The sequence below is a fragment of the Ixodes scapularis genome, unplaced genomic scaffold (genome assembly GCF_016920785.2).
Source record: "Ixodes scapularis isolate PalLabHiFi unplaced genomic scaffold, ASM1692078v2 PGA_scaffold10__122_contigs__length_95168666, whole genome shotgun sequence".
NCBI lineage: Eukaryota > Metazoa > Arthropoda > Arachnida > Ixodida > Ixodidae > Ixodes > Ixodes scapularis.
In genome coordinates this window covers 16,346,656-16,368,337 of record NW_024609836.1, presented here as the reverse complement: position 1 = coordinate 16,368,337, position 21,682 = coordinate 16,346,656, and the positions used below count along the sequence as shown (strand labels likewise).

The window sequence follows — 21,682 nt, the reverse complement described above, 5'->3', positions numbered from 1 at the left end:
CAATGCACAAAATGCTTATGGTTGCGTGAATCAACTGGCTATTTGTCCTCGCCAATTGACATAGCTAATAATTTCTCTGATTACTTTAGTTACTGATATTCTAGTTTAAGAAGTGCCGGTGCATCAGACAACATTAACAACACGGACTTTTTATCTGCTTTTACTGTGAATGTCTGAGATGAGAAGTTCTCAAGGTGATGAAAAAAATTAAAACCTAAGTTTACGACGGGAGTTGATGGTACACCCAATTTTATTATAAAGGCTTGTTCTGATGTATTTGCTCCCCTTTTGGAACATATATTCAACCTATCACTTATGAAGGGTACTTTCCCTAGTTTGTGGAAGTCTTCTCTAGTTGAGCCCATAATCAAGGCTGGTGATCCGTCATTAGTTAGTAACTATCGTCCCGTTTCGTTATTGTGGGGTTTTGTGGAGGTTTTCGTAATGCCGTAATGCATTGCCGGATCTCAAATTACCAGAGTCGAAAAATTAGTTATTTTCAGCATGGTTTTTTAAAACGGAAGTCCGTTGAAAGAAATTTGTGCTCTTTACTAGATTTCTCTGTGCCGTTAGTAACAAACAGAGGCCAATTTAATGCCGTATATTTTGACATGTCGACGGCCTTTGACCGTGTAGATCATACTTTACTCCTCTGCAAACTTTATTTTTATGTCATGTGCCCAAAGCTTTGCGAATGGTTCAGGAGCTACCTAAGTTTACGCAGTATTACTATTCGTTTTGGCGACTCTTTTTCGAAGTGTTTTACATCAACTTCTGGTGTACCCCAATGTTCAAACCTGGGACCACTGTCATTTATTTTGTTTGTAAACGATGTGGTATCCTGTGTCAAGTACTCAAATTTTCTTGTTTCGCTAGCGACATAAAACTCTTCTTAAAAGCTAATGATCATATTGATTGTATTTTATTGCAAACTAATATTGGTGCAATTTCAGAGTGGGGTAGAAAAAAATGCTTTGTAGTTAAATCCTGAAAAAACTAAAGTGATTTCTTTATCGATAAAGCAGGACCTTTTCTTTTACCCTTATGTACTTGAGGGAAATGTGATGGATCGTGTATCTCTGGTAGGAGACCTTGGCGTCTATATCGATAGTACTCTATCATTCACTGCGCACGTTTCTGAGATCGTTGGATCAGCGATACGAAAGTTGGGAATGATCACTCGGTTATCAAGCTCTTTCACTTCACCATTATCTGTAGTGCGTCTGTTCTGTAGCCTTGTTCGCTCAGGAGTTGAATTTGGTTCAATTAGTTGGAATTCACTATCTTTAACCCAAGTTGAAATGATTGAGCGTGTGCAGAAGAAAGTTATGCGAATTATTTATGACCACTACATTGGTCGGAAACTGTTTTTTAGTTGCAATTTGCTGCTGTCTTTATTTAGCCTTGAAGGGCTATCAACGAGGAGCTATGTTAGAGGCATTCATTTTCTTCATAAGGTAGTGCATGGTACTGTTAAAACTGAAAATTTATTTTTTAATATAGATTAGTGGTTCTCAGATGGGGGTCCGAATCCCTTTGGGATCCGCGAAGGCGTTTTAGTGTTCCGCGAAGCTCTGCCTCATCAGTCAGGCCCGGGTATTTTTTCAGGTCGAGAATAAATGTTTCAGTTTTGGGGCGAATTTTTTCGTGTGTATGTCAATAAGTGAGGTATACCTCACACTAGCCCATAGTTATAAACATGTAGTATATTATTATTATATTTAACCTATACATTTCCTCTCTTCTCACCATGAACGGGGTCCTCCAGCATCTCCGCCGATTCACAAGGGGTCCGCCAAACATCGATGTTTGAGAACCATTAATATAGACCTTCACGTTCCTTCCAGAGCTAGTCGCCTATTTTTAACATTTCATCCTACTAGAATTTGTGAATCATCGCCATTATGTCGTATGCAGTGTGCCTTTAATAATACGCGCTTATGTCACCAATTTTCTGCCCCTTTATGTCTATTGATTTGTATAAGTCTTTGGTTAGATCGCGGTTAGAATTTTGCTGTGTGGTTTGGAATTCACTGACTATTTTGCAAGCTACCGCGATTGAAAATGCACAGGAGCGCATGATTAGAATTGTCTATGATAGGTATATTGGAAGGGGGTGTTTCTACCACTACGAATCATTGCTTCACAGGTTTCTATTTCATAAACTGACTGTGAGAAGACAGTACCGAGATTTTATGTCTTTATACAAAGTTGTACATGGTGAGGTAAAACTCGACGGACCTATTGCAGTCTATTGACTTCCATGCTCCACCCCGAATTATTACGAACAAATCAACTTTTTACCCCTCCTGCACATCACCTGTGTCACCTTTTTTGAGGGTTCAAAATGATTTTATAATGAACATCAAAATAACTTTGATATCTTTAGTTCACATCAGGGTTTTATAAAACAATTACTCGAATGAATGCAATTGCCTTTTCGAGCATGCCAAATCAAACCTAACCCTAGCTTGTTTCTTTATTTTTGCTTGTGTTTGTTTGTAGTTCTTTAATAATTTGTATTTTATCTAATACGTATAATACTTCACCCACGTTTGTGCACCACACAGTAGACCACTAGGTTGTTTGTGGGCACTGGAAAATAAATCATTATTATTATTAATATTATTATTCATATTTATTTTATCATTACTATTATTATTACATGCGATTGTGACGTAGATATTTTTTCATTTTGTAAGTTTTAAATCGGCCTTAAAAAAGTGTATTTTATCCAACCAAGAGTTAGTGTAAGGTTGCATTTGCTCTGCAAACTGGTATTTGGGTCCTCACAAATGTCTGTGTAAGTTTGTGCATGTTTGTATTTTAAATAGTGTTGCTGTACACACCAAATGACAGTGCACCCCACACAAGGCGTTGGCACTAAAAAAAATAAAACATCAATATTATGATTATTATTGTTACTATTATTAAGGCGATTGTTCAAAAGGGGAAGTTGTGCAACCTATTATTGCCTGAGTGTTGCAAGAATGTATCGTGCACAATGTTGAAGTGATAATACAACGTAATATAAGTCTCGAAATATTGACCTGTACGCAATGCTCCTTATAGAATAATATTTATGAATGAGCCTCCCGCAGTCTGTCGCTGCGAAGCCGCGTAAACAGGAGAGGGGGGGGGGGGGAGGGGGGAGGCTAACACGAGCCCCAGTGATGCACCCGCCGTCCCCAGTGCACCTCCGAAAAGGGCAACTCGCAGTATATCGCAACGCACGACGTTGAGTACTGGACATGCATTTGCTTTAATCTGCTGCGAGTTCTATGCTTCCTAGGATATGCTTCGTGGCCATCCTGACACTGCACAGAAGGCAGCATTTTCGACACGACATCACCTCACACTAAGGTAAATATTTGAATTGTGACGTTGGCCCGTTAATCATTACCTGCTCTTTGCGAAAATGCAAAGAACGTGACGTTACGACGATAGCATGGCTTAAGTTTTACAAAGCGAATGAGTATACAAAGCTGAATGTGCAAAATATTATTTCTGTTAAAATGCAAAAAAAAAAAATGACGCAATGTTTTTATATATTTTGATATACTGTTCACGGACGTCTGTGAATGTGCTGTTAGAGATGTTTTTTTTTCAGTGTCTAATAATCGTTATTTTGCAGCTAAGCGACGAATCGCTAGACGACATTTAACTTTAGCTCAATTGTTTCAAAGCTGACAACATTTTGCGCATTGTTGTTTGTCTGTTACAAAAACGCTTGGAGTCGACCGTCTAAAAAAACACAATACTAATCCCATCAGGTCGGCGTACAATGCCGTCGATGTCATATTTTCTATCTGTAGCAATGTAGAGCTACAACAATGTATGTTAGAAAAGTGGGGGCTAGAGTAAGTACCTTACCACAATGACTTTATCACATGCCAAATTAGACAAGCGATTCGGCATTATGAAAGCGCACGTTAAAGAACGACGACGTATAACCTATAGTTTGCTAGTTTTTGCCAGAGCGCTTAAACTGGAGCCTCAGTCGCAGAAAAGGAATATTTCTTCTCCTGCGAAATTAGTTCACTGTCAGAATGACGGAGAAAACGTGACATTGATTTGAAACTACCTTCCAGTTGGTTGGTAGCGGTGAGGGATTGATTTTAAAGACTGTCTCATAATATTAATAAGCCTGCGACATCATCTTTCAGTGGTCCTTCCTTTAGTATAGATTAATTCGTCCTAAAAAACCTGGGAAATTGCAGTTTGTTTCTTCTTTTCTAGTTTATTGACGACACAGATGAAATAAACGATGTTAAATATTCTCACAGTTTATAGGGACCATAAATTAACACCTTCTCAATATCGATAAAAGAAGATATCTGGTTCGTGTTTTTAAATGCGTCAAAAACCTTACGCCTAGCTTCACTTTCACGTTTGAAATGAATGTATGACATACGCCAGTTTTTTTCCCCTTTACGTTAGTAGGTTTGACAAATTTAAATCCAGAAGCTAAGTGTTATAATTTTTTATAAGTGAAGAAAAAATATGGACGCAAGCTAACGCAATGCTTTATTATTCAGAAGTTTACCATACAAATTAAATATGCCTTCGGTTCTAGGAGTACTCATCGGTGAAGAATCTCCTTGCAAACGCCAGTCATGGGGGCGAGGTAAATGAAGCGTACGAGGAAGGGCACTGCGACTTGCATACAAATTTAGGAAGGACTATTTTCAAGTCTTATATAAGTTTGCTGTGTCTGGGGCAATATTTGTGGAACATTCGCATAGCATAATTGTAATCGGCGAGTCGTACAAGGCTCAAACTTCGCCGGCTTCACTCAAAAGGGTAATGGCATTCTTATTTAAAATTCCTGGCCACAGGAAAAGCCCTGTACGGCAGCAGAAGAAAGCCGGCTATTTTACATTGCGACTATTATATGGTACGATATTTTCGTATCTCGAGATGATGCCTCAGCGCAGAAGTCACTATTACGATGGCGTGCAAGCTAACGTCAGCTGCAGCCACCTACGAATCGCCATAAAAATGACTTACGCCCACTCTCAGCGGAAGACATAGTGTTTCATTCAGATTAAACAAAATTCTTTTCACTTGCAGTTCATGTACCGTATTTGAACAAAAATTGCGGATCCTGCCTTCACTGAAAAGGCTACCTTTTCGAGAGATTAGAGCGTTCTGAAATTTGATATTAATAAGTGAGCAGCAAAAAACAACCATACAAAAGTTTTCGTAAACAAAATATTCTTCTATTGCGAATAATGGTAATTTCAAAATAGAAGAGTAGGCTGGGTCGTATGCTTATTCTTTAAAGGCTGTGCTGAAAAGGGTGCAACCGACGCCGAAAAATAACCCGATGAGTGCTCTAAATGGTGTTTTTTGGAGTTCCGTGTCTATCCGTCCCCCTTTTTGATCCCCTCGCTCCAGAGTTAGTATGTCTAAACTCAAGCAGCTCTCCTGACTGCTTGCTTTGACTAAAATTATTTTAATCATTATGTTATAACTATGTCAACTCGTACCTGTGTGTTCGTGGTGTAATAACGCGTACATCCTACAGTTTGAAACGAAAGCCACTATGGTATTTTAGTGTTGTTTTTCTATTTTGGGGGAAGCCGCTTTGAAATTTATAGAGTTGTATGGAACAGCATTGGAAAGAGTCCAGAATTCAGCGAGATAAACGAAAATGTATAATTGTCTCTCATTTATGTTACTTACAATTCAAGATGTTTCATGGCGTTAATAGAAAATGAAAACTTATTTGATTTTGATATTATTTTTAATGGCTCAAAATAAATCTGCGCACACTAATCATCCTATAAAACCCAAATTTACAATCAGGCGTGGCTTTCTTGGCTCTTGAAAACGTAACTAAACACCGCAACACACCACTTTTTTCTGAGCTAACACGAGCGTTGCATCAATGTGTCTGGTAGTCAGCTGCAAGGAGCATGCAATATGCTATTGCCGAATCCTTCTTGTTGAGAATTTTGTTTGTTAGGGTTTTACGTATTACATGATGTGTTTCTTTCCCTAATATAAACTACTGTGCAGTTTGAAGATCTGTGCTAGGTGCCGTCTTGGTCAGGCTGAAGCTGACATAAATGGCAAGGATAGTAACGGTAGTTAACTGAAATGACAGCCTGTGGTGACTATTGTACCGGTGTAAGTGCTTCATGACAGCCATCAAATAACAGTTACTGGAGGAAACCTATCTTGACGTCAGGTATATTGATGGAAGGTTGCCTCATTATATCAGCAGTGTAATTAAAACTATTATTTATTTATGAACTATTGTTGGAATACGGTCACCTTTTCGAACATTACAGGAAATAACTTTATACGGCCTACTTGAGCTATACTGTAATTTCTACCGAGCTTCCTGTAGAATGATATTCGTTTTTGCACTGCAATAGTAATCTTACACTTTTCAATTACTTGAATAATGTTTAGTAGCTGGCAACTTGGTTTCAGCATCTGTCATCTAACTGTGGCATTTAATTTTGTGTCAGACAAACCACAAAAATGAAATAAATAGGCTTCAATAGTGTGTTCGGTTCCTGCATTGCAATGCATATAAATCGCTGATTCGTCCTTTGCTGGAATATGCTGACGTTGTATGGGACCCGCACTCGCAATCACTTATTGACCAATTGGAAGGCCTTCAAAAAAATCGCTTAGGTTTATTTGCAACTCATACAGCAAAGATTCACACGTGTCACCATTGTATACCGCCTCCGGAGTGTCTATATTATCATGTCGAAGGAAAGTAAAGCGTTTGACATTTTTGCATAACATAATTCATAATAACGCTGGTTTAAATTTTGATGATTATTTGCAGTATAACGCGAGTCGCGCTACAAGGCAGAAGCACGAGAATTTGCTCTTTGAGTTCCGCTGCTGAAAAGATGTTTTTAAAAACTCATTTTTTCCTTGTTCTGTTGGTGAGTGGAATGAGTAGCCACCAAGTGTGACGGCGATTGCTTCTACCGCTTTATTTGCGAGTGCAGTTGATGAATTGTTTTTTTGTCACCAATGACTAAGCTACTTGTTTATTGTTGTTTGTTCATTCGACTCATTGATGGTTTCTGATGTTTGTCTATCATGTCCATGACCTCAAAAGTGGGCCGGCAGTATTCTCAAATAAATAAATATGCAATTACATTCCGCAAATGTGCAATGTAATCTTTAAGAACATTATTATTTTTACAATTTTATGAACCTTCATATTATTCTCAATAATGAATCATTAACGGAACAAATACATACCATAAATCAATTACAAATTCGTATGTGGTGTTGTACTGCCCTGCACTACGTTTTGTTTGTGTTATAAGGTAATGTTGAGAAACATACAGGATATGTTATTCAACCTCTTATGTCCAACTCATTAAGTTTAATATTTTATATGTAATTTCGAAATCAGATGAAAACGTGCTCCTCCTATATTAAGCCACAATACCGGTTGTACAGTATTGATGATTTGAATGCCTGTTCTAAGAAAAAATGAACGGATGAATTCAGAAAGGTCGGAACATTCGCCTATCGGCTCCTTTCAGGTTGGCATAAAACATGGTTGCTTATGTGTAAAGGGTCAAATTGACATTTCCCGTAAAGGCTGGCTGGCCTCAGTTTGGCTGACAGATTTCAGCCAACGGGGACCTAGGGAACTGTCCAAGAGTGAGAGTGATGTGCACTCAACAGTGCCAGAAGGATGGAGCTATGGGGAAGTGAGCTGCCCCTAAAGTGAATGCAATGACAGATGGGTTATACACTTCACCCATACTAAATATCATTTCAAACAAAATCTGACTAAAAAATCTATAACTAAAAACGAAATGTAAATGGCAGGGACCATGAGGCAGAGAAGAACACACCATAGCACTGTCGTGTACCATGGTTTTTGCATCGCTAATAATGGTCCAGCAGCTAGTACACTAATCAACACCAGTAAATAAATGTATAGTCCTACTCAGTTATATGTATTATCATTGCTTGTAACTGAATCGCGAACATTGTTTATTGTGACCAAGAACATTTTTCGTGGAGATGTCAGAATTTTGCTGACGAAGGAGCAATTCTGAATTGCACGGCCTTTAACTTTAGCAGTAAAGAAAGCATTGCAATTCGGCACGATCAGTCATCAAAATCGACCGCCAGAACAACCAAATAGGCTTAAAAGGGCAAGCCCCCCAATATCTGGACCAGTCAGCACAATCAACCGCAAAAACACCCTAAGCGGCTGAAAAAGAAAAACCCCCGAGTTCCTGTGAAACCCCTTCCGACTGCACCAATACAAATAAAACCAAGCACCACTAACGCCGTGCCTGACGAAAGAGTGAGTCTGAACCGCGAGGCCATTATCCTCATTGCTAACCAAAGCATTGGCTTTCTGCCAATGCTGTAATTCTGCTTTGATAATATTTACACAAAGTTTAGTATGTTGCCTCTTTGTATCCTCTGTCCTAGATACATAAAGGGTCGTTTCAAGTCGTGGGTAGCGCAGGCTGAAGAAAAACCGCGACGACCAAAAGATACTGGTGACTGTGCCTCGATGCGAGAAGTTCAACTTGCAATCAGAAATGGTTTGAGGTCGAGAGTACCAAGGGCCACTGCTATGTGGCCCAGGCAGTTGTTTCTCTCTCTTTAATATTACTTCGATGTGACTCACATTCGCGCCTTGCTACCGCCTACCTATGCTTATCGTCGCCTTCATTATTTAGGCATGCAGTACTTGTCCCAGTTATGTAATTTCGTACAACGACTTAACAGGCAAACATAATGGAAATCATGAAACAAGCCCAACAGCTGTATATGTGCAGCAACGGCGTGCAGTCGATGGCATGCTACTTCATTCTTGTCTGCATGCTATCTCCCGTTGTTAGTTCATGTTCTCGTGTCGAGGCAACGCCACTGACGTTTTTTTCAGTTGCTGGGTCTTTTCAGCTTTAATAAACCATTATCGTACAGATAAGGTCTCATAACAAGTTCCTTTTCTGAAATGGTTGTAAGCGGAAGTGTACATCTGGAAAGAGTTTCTTCTAGTTTTCTTTTATGTGTTCTGTTGTTGGTCGACTAGTTAAAGGGGCGAAGCAACATTTTTTGTACTTGACAGGGTATTTCTGCTCGCCGATGTTTTTAGTTGTACGTGACATATGAGAGTCCAACTACCCAGAACGGAATTTGCGGCTCGAAATTCGGTTTCTTTCCGCCCGAAAACCGCCGATCGAGAACTGGCCGGTTTGAGTCGCGCTCACTCTCTTTTCCTTGGCCACGGGCCGTTTTCTAAGGTTTCGACGCGACCACCAAATTTAATTGAAATAGTGGGTCATTGAAGGCTCACAGTTAATAGTAAAATGAGAAAAAATATGAAACATTTTTTTTTGTGGCTTCCAAAAAGCTTCAAATACGTTGATTGAAAAAAAAAGGTTGCAAAGACAACCGGAAGCATTCTGTGCGTTCACTGCATTATTCTCAACATGGCGTCGTTTGGCGTTTCGTGGGACTCGCGGGTGGCAGCAGACGACGTGCGTGGGACCTCCACTTCAGAACTGTCGTTCACAGTATCGCCGAATTCTGTCTTCCTTCGAAAGAGAAATTTCGGACCGATCAAAAGAATTGATACCACGACACGCCCGACCAGCATGACGATTGCACGAAGACGTCGCCGAGCCGTCGTCCCTTCTCGTGGCTGAAGACATCGCTCGCTCAAACATCAAGCACGAAGTGCGTACATCGAGTTGAATACGCACGCGTACGGTTTCTTTACTGGGTGCGAATGTGGCCAATGCGTGGTGCTGCCCGACTTCAAGCCGGGAGTGCATGTACTGGAGGGAAATCGGCAGTAAACTTTCCGACGTACAGTCGACCGGCTGCATTACTACGCATGATTGACTTCCTTCAGTAGCTCGGTGGAAAGACGTCCGCTTCACACGCAGAGGGCACGGGTTCGATCCCTAGTGTGGGCGTACCATTTTTTTTTTCAAACATTTCGCGATGTTTACATTTCTTTTTTTCAGAGCGCAGCTCTTAGGCGCCCCTTTCCGGCTTGAGCGGCGTCGGCGTCGCCGTCGGCGTAACTGCGCGGTGCATTATGGGTAAATTTCCCCGGTGAATTTATTGGAAAAATTTTCCCGCTAAATCTAGCGGAACAATTTCCCCACTAAATATAGCGGAAACAATTTCCCCGCTGAATCTAGGGGAAAACTTTCCCCGCTATATCTGTTGGAAAAAATTTCCCCGCTAAATCTAGGGGAAGAATGTCGGCGCTAAATCTAGCGGAAAAATTTCCCCGCTAAATTTAGTGTATAAATTTCCACACTAAATTTAGCGAAAAAATTTTCCTGCTAAATCTAGCGGAAAATTTTCTCCGCTAAATCTAGCGGAACAATTTCCGCACTAAATCTAGCGGAAACAATTTCCCCGCTAAATTTAGTGAAAATTTTTCCTAAATGGGAGGCGAGCAAGAAAGGAGGAAAGCATAGTCTTCTCACCGTACCTTCCCCTAATCCTTTGCTAGAGCTGCTTTCTAATTAGGCGTTACAGGGAGTTGTAAACGGCTTTCATCATTTTACAATTATCAATGAAAAAAAAAACAATTGTCGACGATACGTCCATGAACTAAATGGTATGGGATTCCATTTTTGACACCTCTGCCGCAAAACGGCACTTCCAGATGCAGGACATGGGAGGCAACTCTTCACGTAACATCTTGGGAGTATTCTTTTCGGAGCCGATCATGGGAATCCACCACGGACACTCACTACTAATTGCCAACTCCTCAATGTACGAAACAACTCATCTTGAAGTACTGAACAGCGAGCGGAACAAACAGAACTGCAAAGGAATCGCACGGCGAACGGATCCCGCAACGTATCTCGTCTGCTGCACCCGAAAAAACAAATCGCACGGTTGGGTGTAGTCACGTGACTTCCGCCATTAGTCTCTGCTCTCCACTTCTCCGTACGATGCGGGGTTTCGGTTTCAGTTTCGAGCAGTTCCGTTTTTTGGCTTTATTAAAAAATACGTGACTCTGCAGCAAAATATTAATCGGGTAGTATTCCGACATCATAATAAATCGCCTGGCAAAAAAAAAAAAAAAAAAAAAAACAATTTGGGGGGTGTCAGTGTTCCTTTAACATTATTCGCTGATATTCGTAACCAACAAAACACGCCTTAGTTTGTTTGTTCACGCACTGGTAGCGGCAGAAAGCACAATTAGGAAAACGAACAGCGTTCACCCCTCGTGTCGCAGCCAGAGTGCATATGCGTAGCATTTGTATAAAAAACACGTTGGGGTTGGCGAAGCACAGGGCGCCCCGCTGAATTTTAACAATATTCAAAGGTTCGAAAATTTTCGTCACCGCAGCGATTCGACACGAGCCACTACCCGAATGCATGTGGAGGCATTGATTGTCACGACCTGAAATCGCTTGCTCACGTAGTGCTTGTGGCCACTGAATGAGCTGCATTTAAACATGGTCACTATAGGGATCGCATAGCTTGAGGACGAAATCCTGGGGATCGCATTGCTGACACTGTCGACTGTGTGAACCCCTTAACTTTGTTATTCAGTTTTGCTGAGGACAGACTGAAATAGAATCATGTCGTTCAACAACTGAGACTCTGCTACGGAAACGAAAAAAAATATGTTCGAAGGACGAGTCACAGAAGGAAACGCCTTAAACTCATCTTCACAAAATTTGCTTGGCTTCACTGAGTTAAAGTATAAGACAATGGCAAAACTCAAACCCTTTTGTGTCTGTTCCTGCGAATAAAAGTTGTATTCCTTTTCTGCAGCACAGTCTCAGGTGTTAAACTACGTGATTAGCTACCACCAGTTGGACTGCGTGCTTAAATAATTTTTGACTGAAAGAAAAAACATCTGTTTTATCCTAGACCTTACGGGGCGACAAAGACGCTTCTTGGTCAGAGGCATTGCATTCGAGTGTAGTTGGGTGCCACTATTGCCAGTAACCCTGCGGAAGTAAAAAACATTTCTACAGAACTTTGTCGCAAGGCCCCTTTAAGAGCCCATTGTACATTAAAATTGAGCTGTGCCCCAGTTGCAGGTAAATTCAGCATGATGAATTTCTTCTTGGGTGAAACTTCAAGGCAATGCCAAAATTGTTACATGTTTAAGTGGGCAAAATCGACAGAATAAAGTCACTGTTATCTTTTTAGTTAAGAGAAAGCTAATGTTCACTGACATTTTATTTGAGGACACTGTAATGACTAGATGTCTCACCAACTAACTTTTCCTCAAAGCCAAGTGACTTGGGGCTTGAAAAGTCTGGCGCATTCAGGCATTTTTTCGTTTTGTCTTCATCATCATCCGCTTCTTAAAAGACAACTATATTGAGAGCACCAAAGTGTTGTAGACGAACTTTCATTGCCGGAGACTCGTACTGTTTTCAGATGTGCTATGACAGTGCAGCCAACAACTGCTAATTCTGGTGAAGTAGATGTCCGGGGTGAAGCAAATTTAACTCTGAACAGTGTGATATATAAAAACCAGTCAACTGCTGACCCCAAACTCTAGTCTGGCTTCTATAGGCATCGCGTTTTTCTATTGTAGCCTGCTGTGCGCGAGTGTGCCGGTGCTCATATTTTCTCTAAGGTTGCAACCCAAGTCAATAAATAAAGCTGTACGCTCCTGGTCTGGCATGTTTTTTATTTTGTTGCCTAGAAAAGCTGAAGCTTGAACCAATATTTAGGTTCTTGGCTCCAAGGGGACCATAAATATTGACACTATTTGATATCTGCAGCCAACGCAAGTTCCAGCGGTGCATACTCCAAATGTTTTTCTTCATGTGCCGAAGTTTTAAAATATCACGAACATTTAAACGCACACATCATGCTGGTAAAAGAACTCTTCATTTCGCTGTAACTCGCATCTGGCCAGCACATTCGTGTGTTATTAGCAAATTGTACTCTGTTGTGAAGCCAAATGAGAATATCTTTAAACGCGGGAATACTTTTGTTTTCTGCTTTAGTCGTTAGGTAAAAATATTTGCTCCAAATCGCTGACATGACAGGTTAAATTTATTGAAATTATAGCCGTTTTTTTCCCTCATGTCAAAATCAAATTGTTCTTATAACATTTTTTCAGGCATTGTGCGGAGGATTGAGCTATACCGAACTGACGGTAGTCAAGTCATCAAAGATAGGACTTTGGATGATTGAGAAATCGTGCAAAAGCGGACAGCGCAAGCGGCACAGGGTACTGGGCGACAGGCTGAATAAACAGCTAACCCTTTAAAAATTGATCTGTTGCCTTTGTAGAATTCGCTAGCTGTTGCATCCAAAATAATTTATGTGATATCCTAAATGTATACTGTTTGCATGAGGAGACCGGAATTACACCAGGACCACTGGATAGGGATCACACAAAGTCGCACGGAATCGGCTCACGTCAGACCGGGTCAAGCAAAGATACAGCAGATTTTCATATGTGTGTCTGAATTTCTGCTCTGGTGTACATGTCAAAAACACCAGACCCGGTCAGGACAGGACACACGAGCACACCAGGCCAGTGTCTGTATTTTCGCACTGATCTAAACGTCAATAAACAACAGGCCCGGTCTGGTTGATTTTTGCCTGTGCTAGGAAGTCCCAAGTTGATTTAACTTCCAGGCGGACTCCTTTGTGGTACAAAATAGCTTGCCTCTCATCCGTTGACGTAGACCCCAAAGCCGCAGTTCCTTGCCAACGGTTTCTTCACCGGTTACAGAGAGCGTCCCGAACAGGTTGACTGACTGTTCGTACGCGTTGTTCCTGCACAGCGCAAAAGAAGATCGTGTTCAGATCAAAATTGCCATTGCCGTCACGTTAATTGGTAAACACGCATTGTTTAGAAACGACTCTGAATATAATTTAAACGTTTTTAAAATGCTCTGTATCGGGGCGTGGGTGTCTACGCAGTTGAGAGTTTCCAAGTGGTTTTGGTCACATTTAAAAGCGGAAGTTTCGGTTTCTGTAAGAATAAAAGCTTCCAAGCCACCGATGCTAGCGAAGTCTAGAGAGAGCAAGCGGTGCTGCATAAACTGTCAACTTGAAAATTCGGCTGGTGCAGCCAGCGTGGGGCACCTGGCTATGATGTCCACGTACACTAAACATACCGCAGTTTCCTTTCCACAGAAGTGCGATACTAAGCTATTGCCCTTTGCCTATTGCTGCGTAAATTGCTATTGCCTATTGCTGCGTAAATTGGTTGTTGATTCCCTTGCGTGCGTTTCCGCGTGGTGGATTACGGGCGGAGAGGCTGCGCAAGGCATGAAGGCGCTTGGAGACGATGAATGTTTTCGCTCTTACTTCTCGCTCGTACTGCCAACGTGCCCCATATACCATGTGGCCCTGATGGAGCGGTTGGAAACATTAAAATCTAGGAACGCTAGGTACCAAATCATGGCTGCTGAAGTGTCTGAACTGCCAAGTTGAAAAACGACCTAAAAATGAGTACCTGGCGTAGCCATTTCCATTGGGGTGCAACCGCCAGGATTGCGGTAGGCAATAGCTTGACACAAGGAAGGCGTCATCGGGAGTAAATGGAGGCAACAGGAATTAGGACGCTGTAAACAAACAATTCGGAGACGCGTCCAAGCAGCAAATTCTCGGTGGCGTACCTGGGCATGTCTCCAGCCAGACCTCCCCAAGAACCCTTCGCCAGGAAAAGGGCTCGAGCTTCAGCACTCGTGTCGTAGTCGTGGTCATAAACGTCGCTGCCAGCATTGATGCTGTTGGCAAAAAATAGCGTAGATTAGACTCTGTTCACAAATGCATGTGTTCCTGTTGTGGCAAGACCGTGCCACGTGCCGTTGCCATATGCATCCTCGTGTTGCTACAAAAGCTAGGGTCGACATGTTTTCTTGTTAGAAAAAGGCGAGCTTGTCACAGCGTAGCAGTCATTTCAGTACAATACCTTAAGCATATAATGTGAAGAGATAGAAACTCTTCGACAAGAACGCGGTATTTATACTAAACCTAGGTCATTCCCGTTGCGTTAGGGACTGAAAAAAGTGCGTAAAATATCTGGCAGTGTAATGTTTCCATTTCTCGAGAGTGTTAGTTAACATTTTTATTTACCTATTTAATAATAGACACTACAACCTTTTCTGAGAACGTTGCTAATGTTGGATAGTATTGTGGGACTGGGTTTAAGGGCCCAAAGTCTACTTCTGTTCTTGTTGCTAGTCGTTTTCTTACTCATTTGAATATCTCGATTTAAAGCGCCTACAATCTTTGTTAGATATTTTCTTACTAAATATTAGTGAAATTAGCTGGAGTTCGTTCTCAGACTGGCTATTATTTTTGATAGTCTGCTATTGAGGTGATTGTAAAGTAAATAGTCAGCCTTGTACTCACAACAGACGAAGATCAACGTGACGAGTAACACCCGTTCCGTCAGCAAGTTCCTCCCTGCACGAAAATAAAAATAAAACTTAGTCGACATTCTCTGGATAGGCGTTAGGTAAATAAAAAAAATAAAGTATATATTTTGATCTAAAAAATTATGCATGTGGTTTGGTTCCTTGTGTATTCAAAACACAACGTTGGAATAAAAAAAAAATGAGATAAGAAAGCGGTCCTGCCAAGAGAAACAGAAAATAAGAGATGGCTCATACAATCCATTGCATTACGAAACAAAAAAAATCTCAAACCAAAAGCTCAGAAACAATCAGTTCCTAACGTTTCGGTGTCGTCTTGGCTCCTTCAGTGTGTGACTAAATGGAATAGGACAGCGAGAGCTTCGCCCTTTTCTTCCTCCTCTACCCTGGATGTATATAGATGGTAAGGCACCGAGGGACCTGTTAATCTTCCCCGGTGTGTTTTGAATATGACAAGACTCCAAGAACAGACATTTTCAAATATGTGGCTTTGTAGCTATCACGTGCGCGTTCGCGAAGTCAATCCGATGGTAGAGTGCCTTACAATGTTCGGCGACGGCGCTACGCTCGCGATCGAAATTACGCACATCGTTCTGGTGCTGGCGCATGCGTTAGGGAAATGTTTAGTTTCGCCGATGTAGGCGGCGGGGCACTCTGCATCTTGTAGACCACGCCTTGTGTTTTTTTCTTTTGAGAGGTAATCTTTCGGCCTTGACATGAGCCGTCCTAATGTTGACACAGGCTTGTGCGCCACTTGAAACTCATTGTTTTTTTCAGAGCACGCGCGTCAGCGCCTCGCTGGTTCCTTTTAAATACGGGACGCTAATGCGCGCGATGGGGCGGGGCTGTGTGTAACATGGCGATTCGTAGTTATATCGCGTGAAACACTGTCGACGGGCGATGCACTGAACAAGATTCCTTGCGTAGCCGTTTCTTTGGAGGTCAGCAAAGATTGTATGTGTCTCCTTTCTTTTATCCCTTTCCGGCGAGCAGATGGTTATTGATATAGACAAGAGAGTAGAGACCACTGACGCCTTGTGACTTACCGGGTGATTCAAGTCAAATTTAAGGTAGCGTCTGGTGTGTGCTAGTTTCCTATAGACCGTGAATCTCGGCTTGTCGTTTTGCCTTTTCACCAGAGCATCCAGGAACGACAAGACTCCATCTCTCATATTCTACGGTAAACTGGATGACCGGTTCTATGGAGCTCAGGTGTTGCTATGGAGCTATGGAGCTCAGGTGACACACGTTCCTTCAACGCACAATTTGTGCGTTGCGGGCATTTTGCGGTTCACTGCAACAGGTGCCCTTGCGCGCCGTCATTCCACAACACTAAGATCCCAGCCAAATATAAAATCAAAGTGCTGAGGGAAATACTCGAGGCTTTCGAGAATAAAAGTAGGGGGAGTGATTACATTAGCGGAGCTTCTTTAGCCCTTTCCACGGATGAAAGAGTTTTTTAAACGGGGGCTGGGCAAAGATGTGTGACGATTAGGATGCCTGTCGGGTTTATATGTGTGTACTTTTTAAATAAACTTTAGTTGAGAGTGCGCCCTGTCCTGTTGTTCTTCTGTCTGTCATTGTATTCTTCGGCCCTTTTCACCGTAGATATGTACCATTTGGCCCATAAATGTTCCTTGTTTCCGTCAAACGCACGTCGTTACATAGACCACCCCAACAAAGTATACCCTATATTAGCACGCACAAACCTGTATAAATATTCTGCCAATGGTCCTCGCTATCACCGAGCGGAATTTCTTGACGTATACAACTGCAAGCAAAAAGCGCCGAAAAAATACAGGGACACAGACGAAGGGAAACAGGACAAGGCGCACTCTCAACTGATGTTTATTGAAAATTCACACGTTATAAAGCCACACACACACACACACAAAAAAAAAAAATCTTTTTTTCTTATCTACTTTGCCCGCGTTTCAAAAATTCAAACTCATTTGTAGATAAGGATACCAACGTGTCACTTATACAATTCTTGTCTCTGGTCCTAATTGCATACGCTTCGTGTAATTCCCGCGACACTTTATCTTTGTATCTAGCCAAAATCTTGGTGTCATTGAAGGCCGGGGTGCAAGAGCATCTATTGCAATGAATTGCAAGGTGCCCCGAAGGCGTCGTTCTTGTAGAGGCAGCGTGCTCTCGGGTGCGATCATTAACGCACCTGCCCGCCTGGCCCACGTATGTCATCCCACAGGTCATAGGGATTTCATAGACGACGCCAGTGGCACATTCAACGTACTTATTTCGATGTTTGGTAGTGCAGGGATCTGAAGATGGCTGCGGTGAATTGATCTGGCGACAAAGTCGCGCCATCTTATCGGGCGCTGAAAAAGCTACCGGCACATTGTAGCGCTGGGCTACCTTTTTCAGATTGTGCGTTACATTGTGCATATATGGAATGACAACAGGCCTCGTGGTCGGTCTATTGCTGTTTGATTTCCGATTACCTTTAATCTTTTTGATTAAGCTTTCTGCCACTTCAACCAGAGCTCTCAACGGAAAACCAGCCCTCTGCAGGCGTTCTATCTGACCCTCGAAGCTGCCTTGCGCACTGTGCAAACATGACTTTCTGAGAGAAGCCCCCAGGCACGAACTGGCTATGCCCCTTTTCACTACCTTCGAGTGGGCGGAATCAAAAGGAAGGATGCCCTTCCTAGCTCGAGGCGCGTACTTCCAACAAACATGGTCCCCAAAAAACGACAGCTCGAGGTCCAAGAATTGCAGTTTGCTTTCTTTTTGTAACTCATGCGTGAATGTCAACCCGGAGCAACACAATTTAGACACGTCTAGCAACTGAGAGACTTCACTGCAAGGGGGCCCCGCCGAGCGGCTAAGGATGAGGAAATCGTCGACTTATCTGAAGAATTTCCCATTGTCATCGTTCGAAAGGTTCAAAGCGATGTTTTTTCCACAGCTGCCTTAAAAAATGTCACACAAAACAGGTGCCACACTGGACCCGATGCAAACGCCTTTTCTTTTTGCACATAAAAACTCCCCTCGAATGACGCAAACATATGTTTTAAGTAAAAAACCAGGAGCTCAAGAAAGCTATCAACATTGATGCCCGAAGAATTCTGGAAAGCGACAACTCCGTCATGTTTGCACAGTGCGCAAGGCAGCTTCGAGGGCATCAATGTTGATAGCTTTCTTGAGCTCCTGGTTTTTTACTTAAAACATACGTTTGCGTCATTCGAGGGGAGTCTTTATGTGCAAAGAAAAGGCGTTTGCATCGGGTCCAGTGTTGCACCTGTTTTGTGTGACATTTTTCTAGGCAGCTGTGGAAAAAACATCGCTTTGAACATTTCGAACGATGACAATGTGAAGATCTTCAGATACGTGGACGATTTCCTCATCCTTAGCCGCTCGGCGGGGCCCCCTTGCAGTGAAGTCTCTCAGTTGCTAGACGTGTTTAAATTGTGTTGCTCCGGGTTGACATTCACGCATGAGTTACAAAAAGAAAGCAAACTGCAATTCTTGGACCTCGAGCTGTCGTTTTTTGGGGACCATGTTTGTTGGAAGTACGCGCCTCGAACTAGGAAGGGCATCCTTCCTTTTGATTCCGCCCACTCGAAGGTAGTGAAAAGGGGCATAGCCAGTTCGTGCCTGGGGGCTTCTCTCAGAAAGTCATGTTTGCACAGTGCGCAAGGCAGCTTCGAGGGTCAGATAGAACGCCTGCAGAGGGCTGGTTTTCCGTTGAGAGCTTTGGTTGAAGTGGCAGAAAGCTTAATCAAAAAGATTAAAGGTAATCGGAAATCAAACAGCGATAGACCGACCACGAGGCCTGTTGTCATTCCATATATGCACAATGTAACGCACAATCTGAAAAAGGTAGCCCAGCGCTACAATGTACCGTTAGCTTTTTCAGCGCCCAATAAGATGGCGCGACTTTGTCGCCAGATCAATTCACCACAGCCATCTTCAGATCCCTGCACTACCAAACATCGAAATAAGTACGTTGAATGTGCCACTGGCGTCGTCTATGAAATCCCCGTGACGTGTGGGATGACATACGTGGGCCAGACGGGCAGGTGCGTTGATGAACGCACCCGAGAGCACGCTGCCTCTACAAGAACGACGCATTCGGGGCACCTTGCAATTCATTTCAATAGATGATCTTGCACCCCTGCCTTCAATGACACCAAGATTTTGGCTAGATACAAAGATAAAGTGTCGCGGGAATTACACGAGGCGTATGCAATTAGGACCAGAGACAAGAATTGTATAAGTGACACGTCGGTATCCTTATCAACAAATGAGTTTGAATTTTTGAAACGCGGGCTAAATAGATAAGAAAAAAAAGTTTTTTTTTTGTGTGTGTGTGTGTGTGGCTATATAACGTGTGAATTTTCAATAAACATCAGTTGAGAGTGCGTCTTGTCCTGTTTCCCTTCGTCTGCGTCCCTGTATTTTTTCGGCGCTTTTTGCTTGCAATGAACCAACTGGCCCAAATCTCCACTCTACTGCAGTATAAAACTGCCACGGCGCAGGATTGTCAGACTTTTTTGAAATCTCCTGATTTACTTTCTCTCACAAACTGCATCGTTACTGTTTTTTTTTGTTACAGTTATGATGCAATCATGCAACATGTCCTCTGTGTGCTTTTTACTGTATTTTGCTATAACTTAAGTGCTCGATCTTTTTTAATACTGTCAATGTGAAGTTTTTATACGAATTCCCCCCTATGTAATGCCCGAAAGGGTACGTAAAATAAATAAATAAAATAAACAAATTTCAGTGCTGCCTTCTCTCGTGCCCTCTAAACTGCTGTTATATAAGCGATGTAAGTAAAGCTTCCTTCAGTTTCATCGGCCTCTAAACTAATTACTTGAAGATATCTGCAAAGTTATTACTATCCATCGGTGGCTGAAGTGTCGTACTTAAAGAGAAGATTGCGGAGTGGTTTTATTGTGTCCATGGAACGGATCTTAGGTGTCGTCATGGAAGCAGGATTACCTCAGGCGTCCGTTGAAGGTCACCTTCCACCTCCTCATGGGGCGCAGGCAGGTCAACTGGAGCCTCCCGGTAGAGAAGCGTCGCGACTCCTGCGAGGAGCGGTCGAGGAACGCTGCTCCAGGCAGCAGCCACGTCCTGCCCTGGCTGTCCCTGAGCCGCAGGCTGGCCCGCGCCACTCCCCCGGGCTCCCTGGACACCCAGACCAGGAGGCTCTCTCCCGAAGAGTTGCAGCCCCAGCAGAGGAACTCGTCCAAGTGCTGCGGCGAGGAGGAAAGAAAGGAAAACGTTCCGTGGGGACATCACGAGGGTAAAAGTTTCCCCGCTGAATTTGGGGGGAATGTTTTCCACTACATTTAGCGGGAAAATTTTCTCGCTAAGTCCAGCGGAAGGATTTCCCCGTTAAATATAGCGGAAAATTATTCCCACAAATTAAGCGGAAAATTTGGCGAAAATTTCCCGCTCAATGGGAGAGGAGCAGAAGAGGAGGAGGCGAGGGTAAGAAGAGAAAGGAGGGCATACCCTCCCCTCTGTACCCTCCCCTCCTCCTCCTCAAGAGCTGCGCTCTAATTCGTCATAGGAGAGCATTGTAAACGTCGTTCATTTTTGTTAAGAAACAATTTTTATAGTTTAATATTAAACTGCAAGTTGACAACTTCCAACTAGTTTTTACTTGTCGGTGAAAGTGCTACAAAAGCACTTTCACCGTCTTAATGTTTAGATTTTTTTATTTCAGATTCATTTATTTTTTATGCCAATTGGTCTGCCTGGTTTATCGGTTCTCTGTTTAGCTCATTTATGCTCACAGTTATGTAAACTTGACTTAAAGTCCCTCGTGACCTATTCTTTTTTTTTTTTTTTGCTGCAGTGTTTTGAATCAAAAACGTGGAACGATGACAGGATATTTCTGAGCTTTTCAGAACAAGTAGTCAATTGCTGTCAAATCAATTTAATGCAGCTACGGAACTGCCAGGATTGGCATCACGTCATTTATTTTGCATTAATCGCATTCTGTGTTTACATAATATGAAATTGAAGGTTGAGCTTTCTATTTTATGAATATCATGAATTTAATTTTTAATTTCAACACATCCTCCTATTGCCCATTTTATCTTAATTTCATTTAGTTTATATTTTAGCTTTGGAATTCCTCGGTTGTGTTCGGTGACACTTGTAATGTTTTGTCATGCTGAGCTATTCGTCTTGTGGTCCACTTGTAACAGCATCCATCATTACGAATCAGCGCACAGGTGGACAGGTACCTGTGCGCTGGTTCGTAATGAGAGACGTCGTCCTGTCTATTTTCTGTTCCTTCTACGCTTTGATGCTTCTTCTCTACCCCAGTCTTAGGTTATTTCAAC

At 42.4% G+C, this 21,682-nt stretch overlaps 1 protein-coding gene across 1 annotated transcript in view; it reads right to left on the bottom strand.

Annotated features, from left to right (window-relative positions):
* The window catches only part of LOC8031031 (putative phosphoenolpyruvate synthase), a 382,894-nt gene that overhangs the window by 275,368 nt on the left and 85,844 nt on the right, over positions 1-21,682 (bottom strand). Inside the window, exons 3-6 of the mRNA XM_040212580.3 lie at positions 20,325-20,581; positions 15,334-15,387; positions 14,595-14,705; positions 13,637-13,746 (exon numbers count right to left, since the gene is read on the bottom strand). Of these exons, the coding sequence (XP_040068514.2) occupies positions 13,637-13,746; positions 14,595-14,705; positions 15,334-15,387; positions 20,325-20,581 (532 nt within the window). The remainder of the gene's footprint in view (positions 1-13,636; positions 13,747-14,594; positions 14,706-15,333; positions 15,388-20,324; positions 20,582-21,682) is intronic.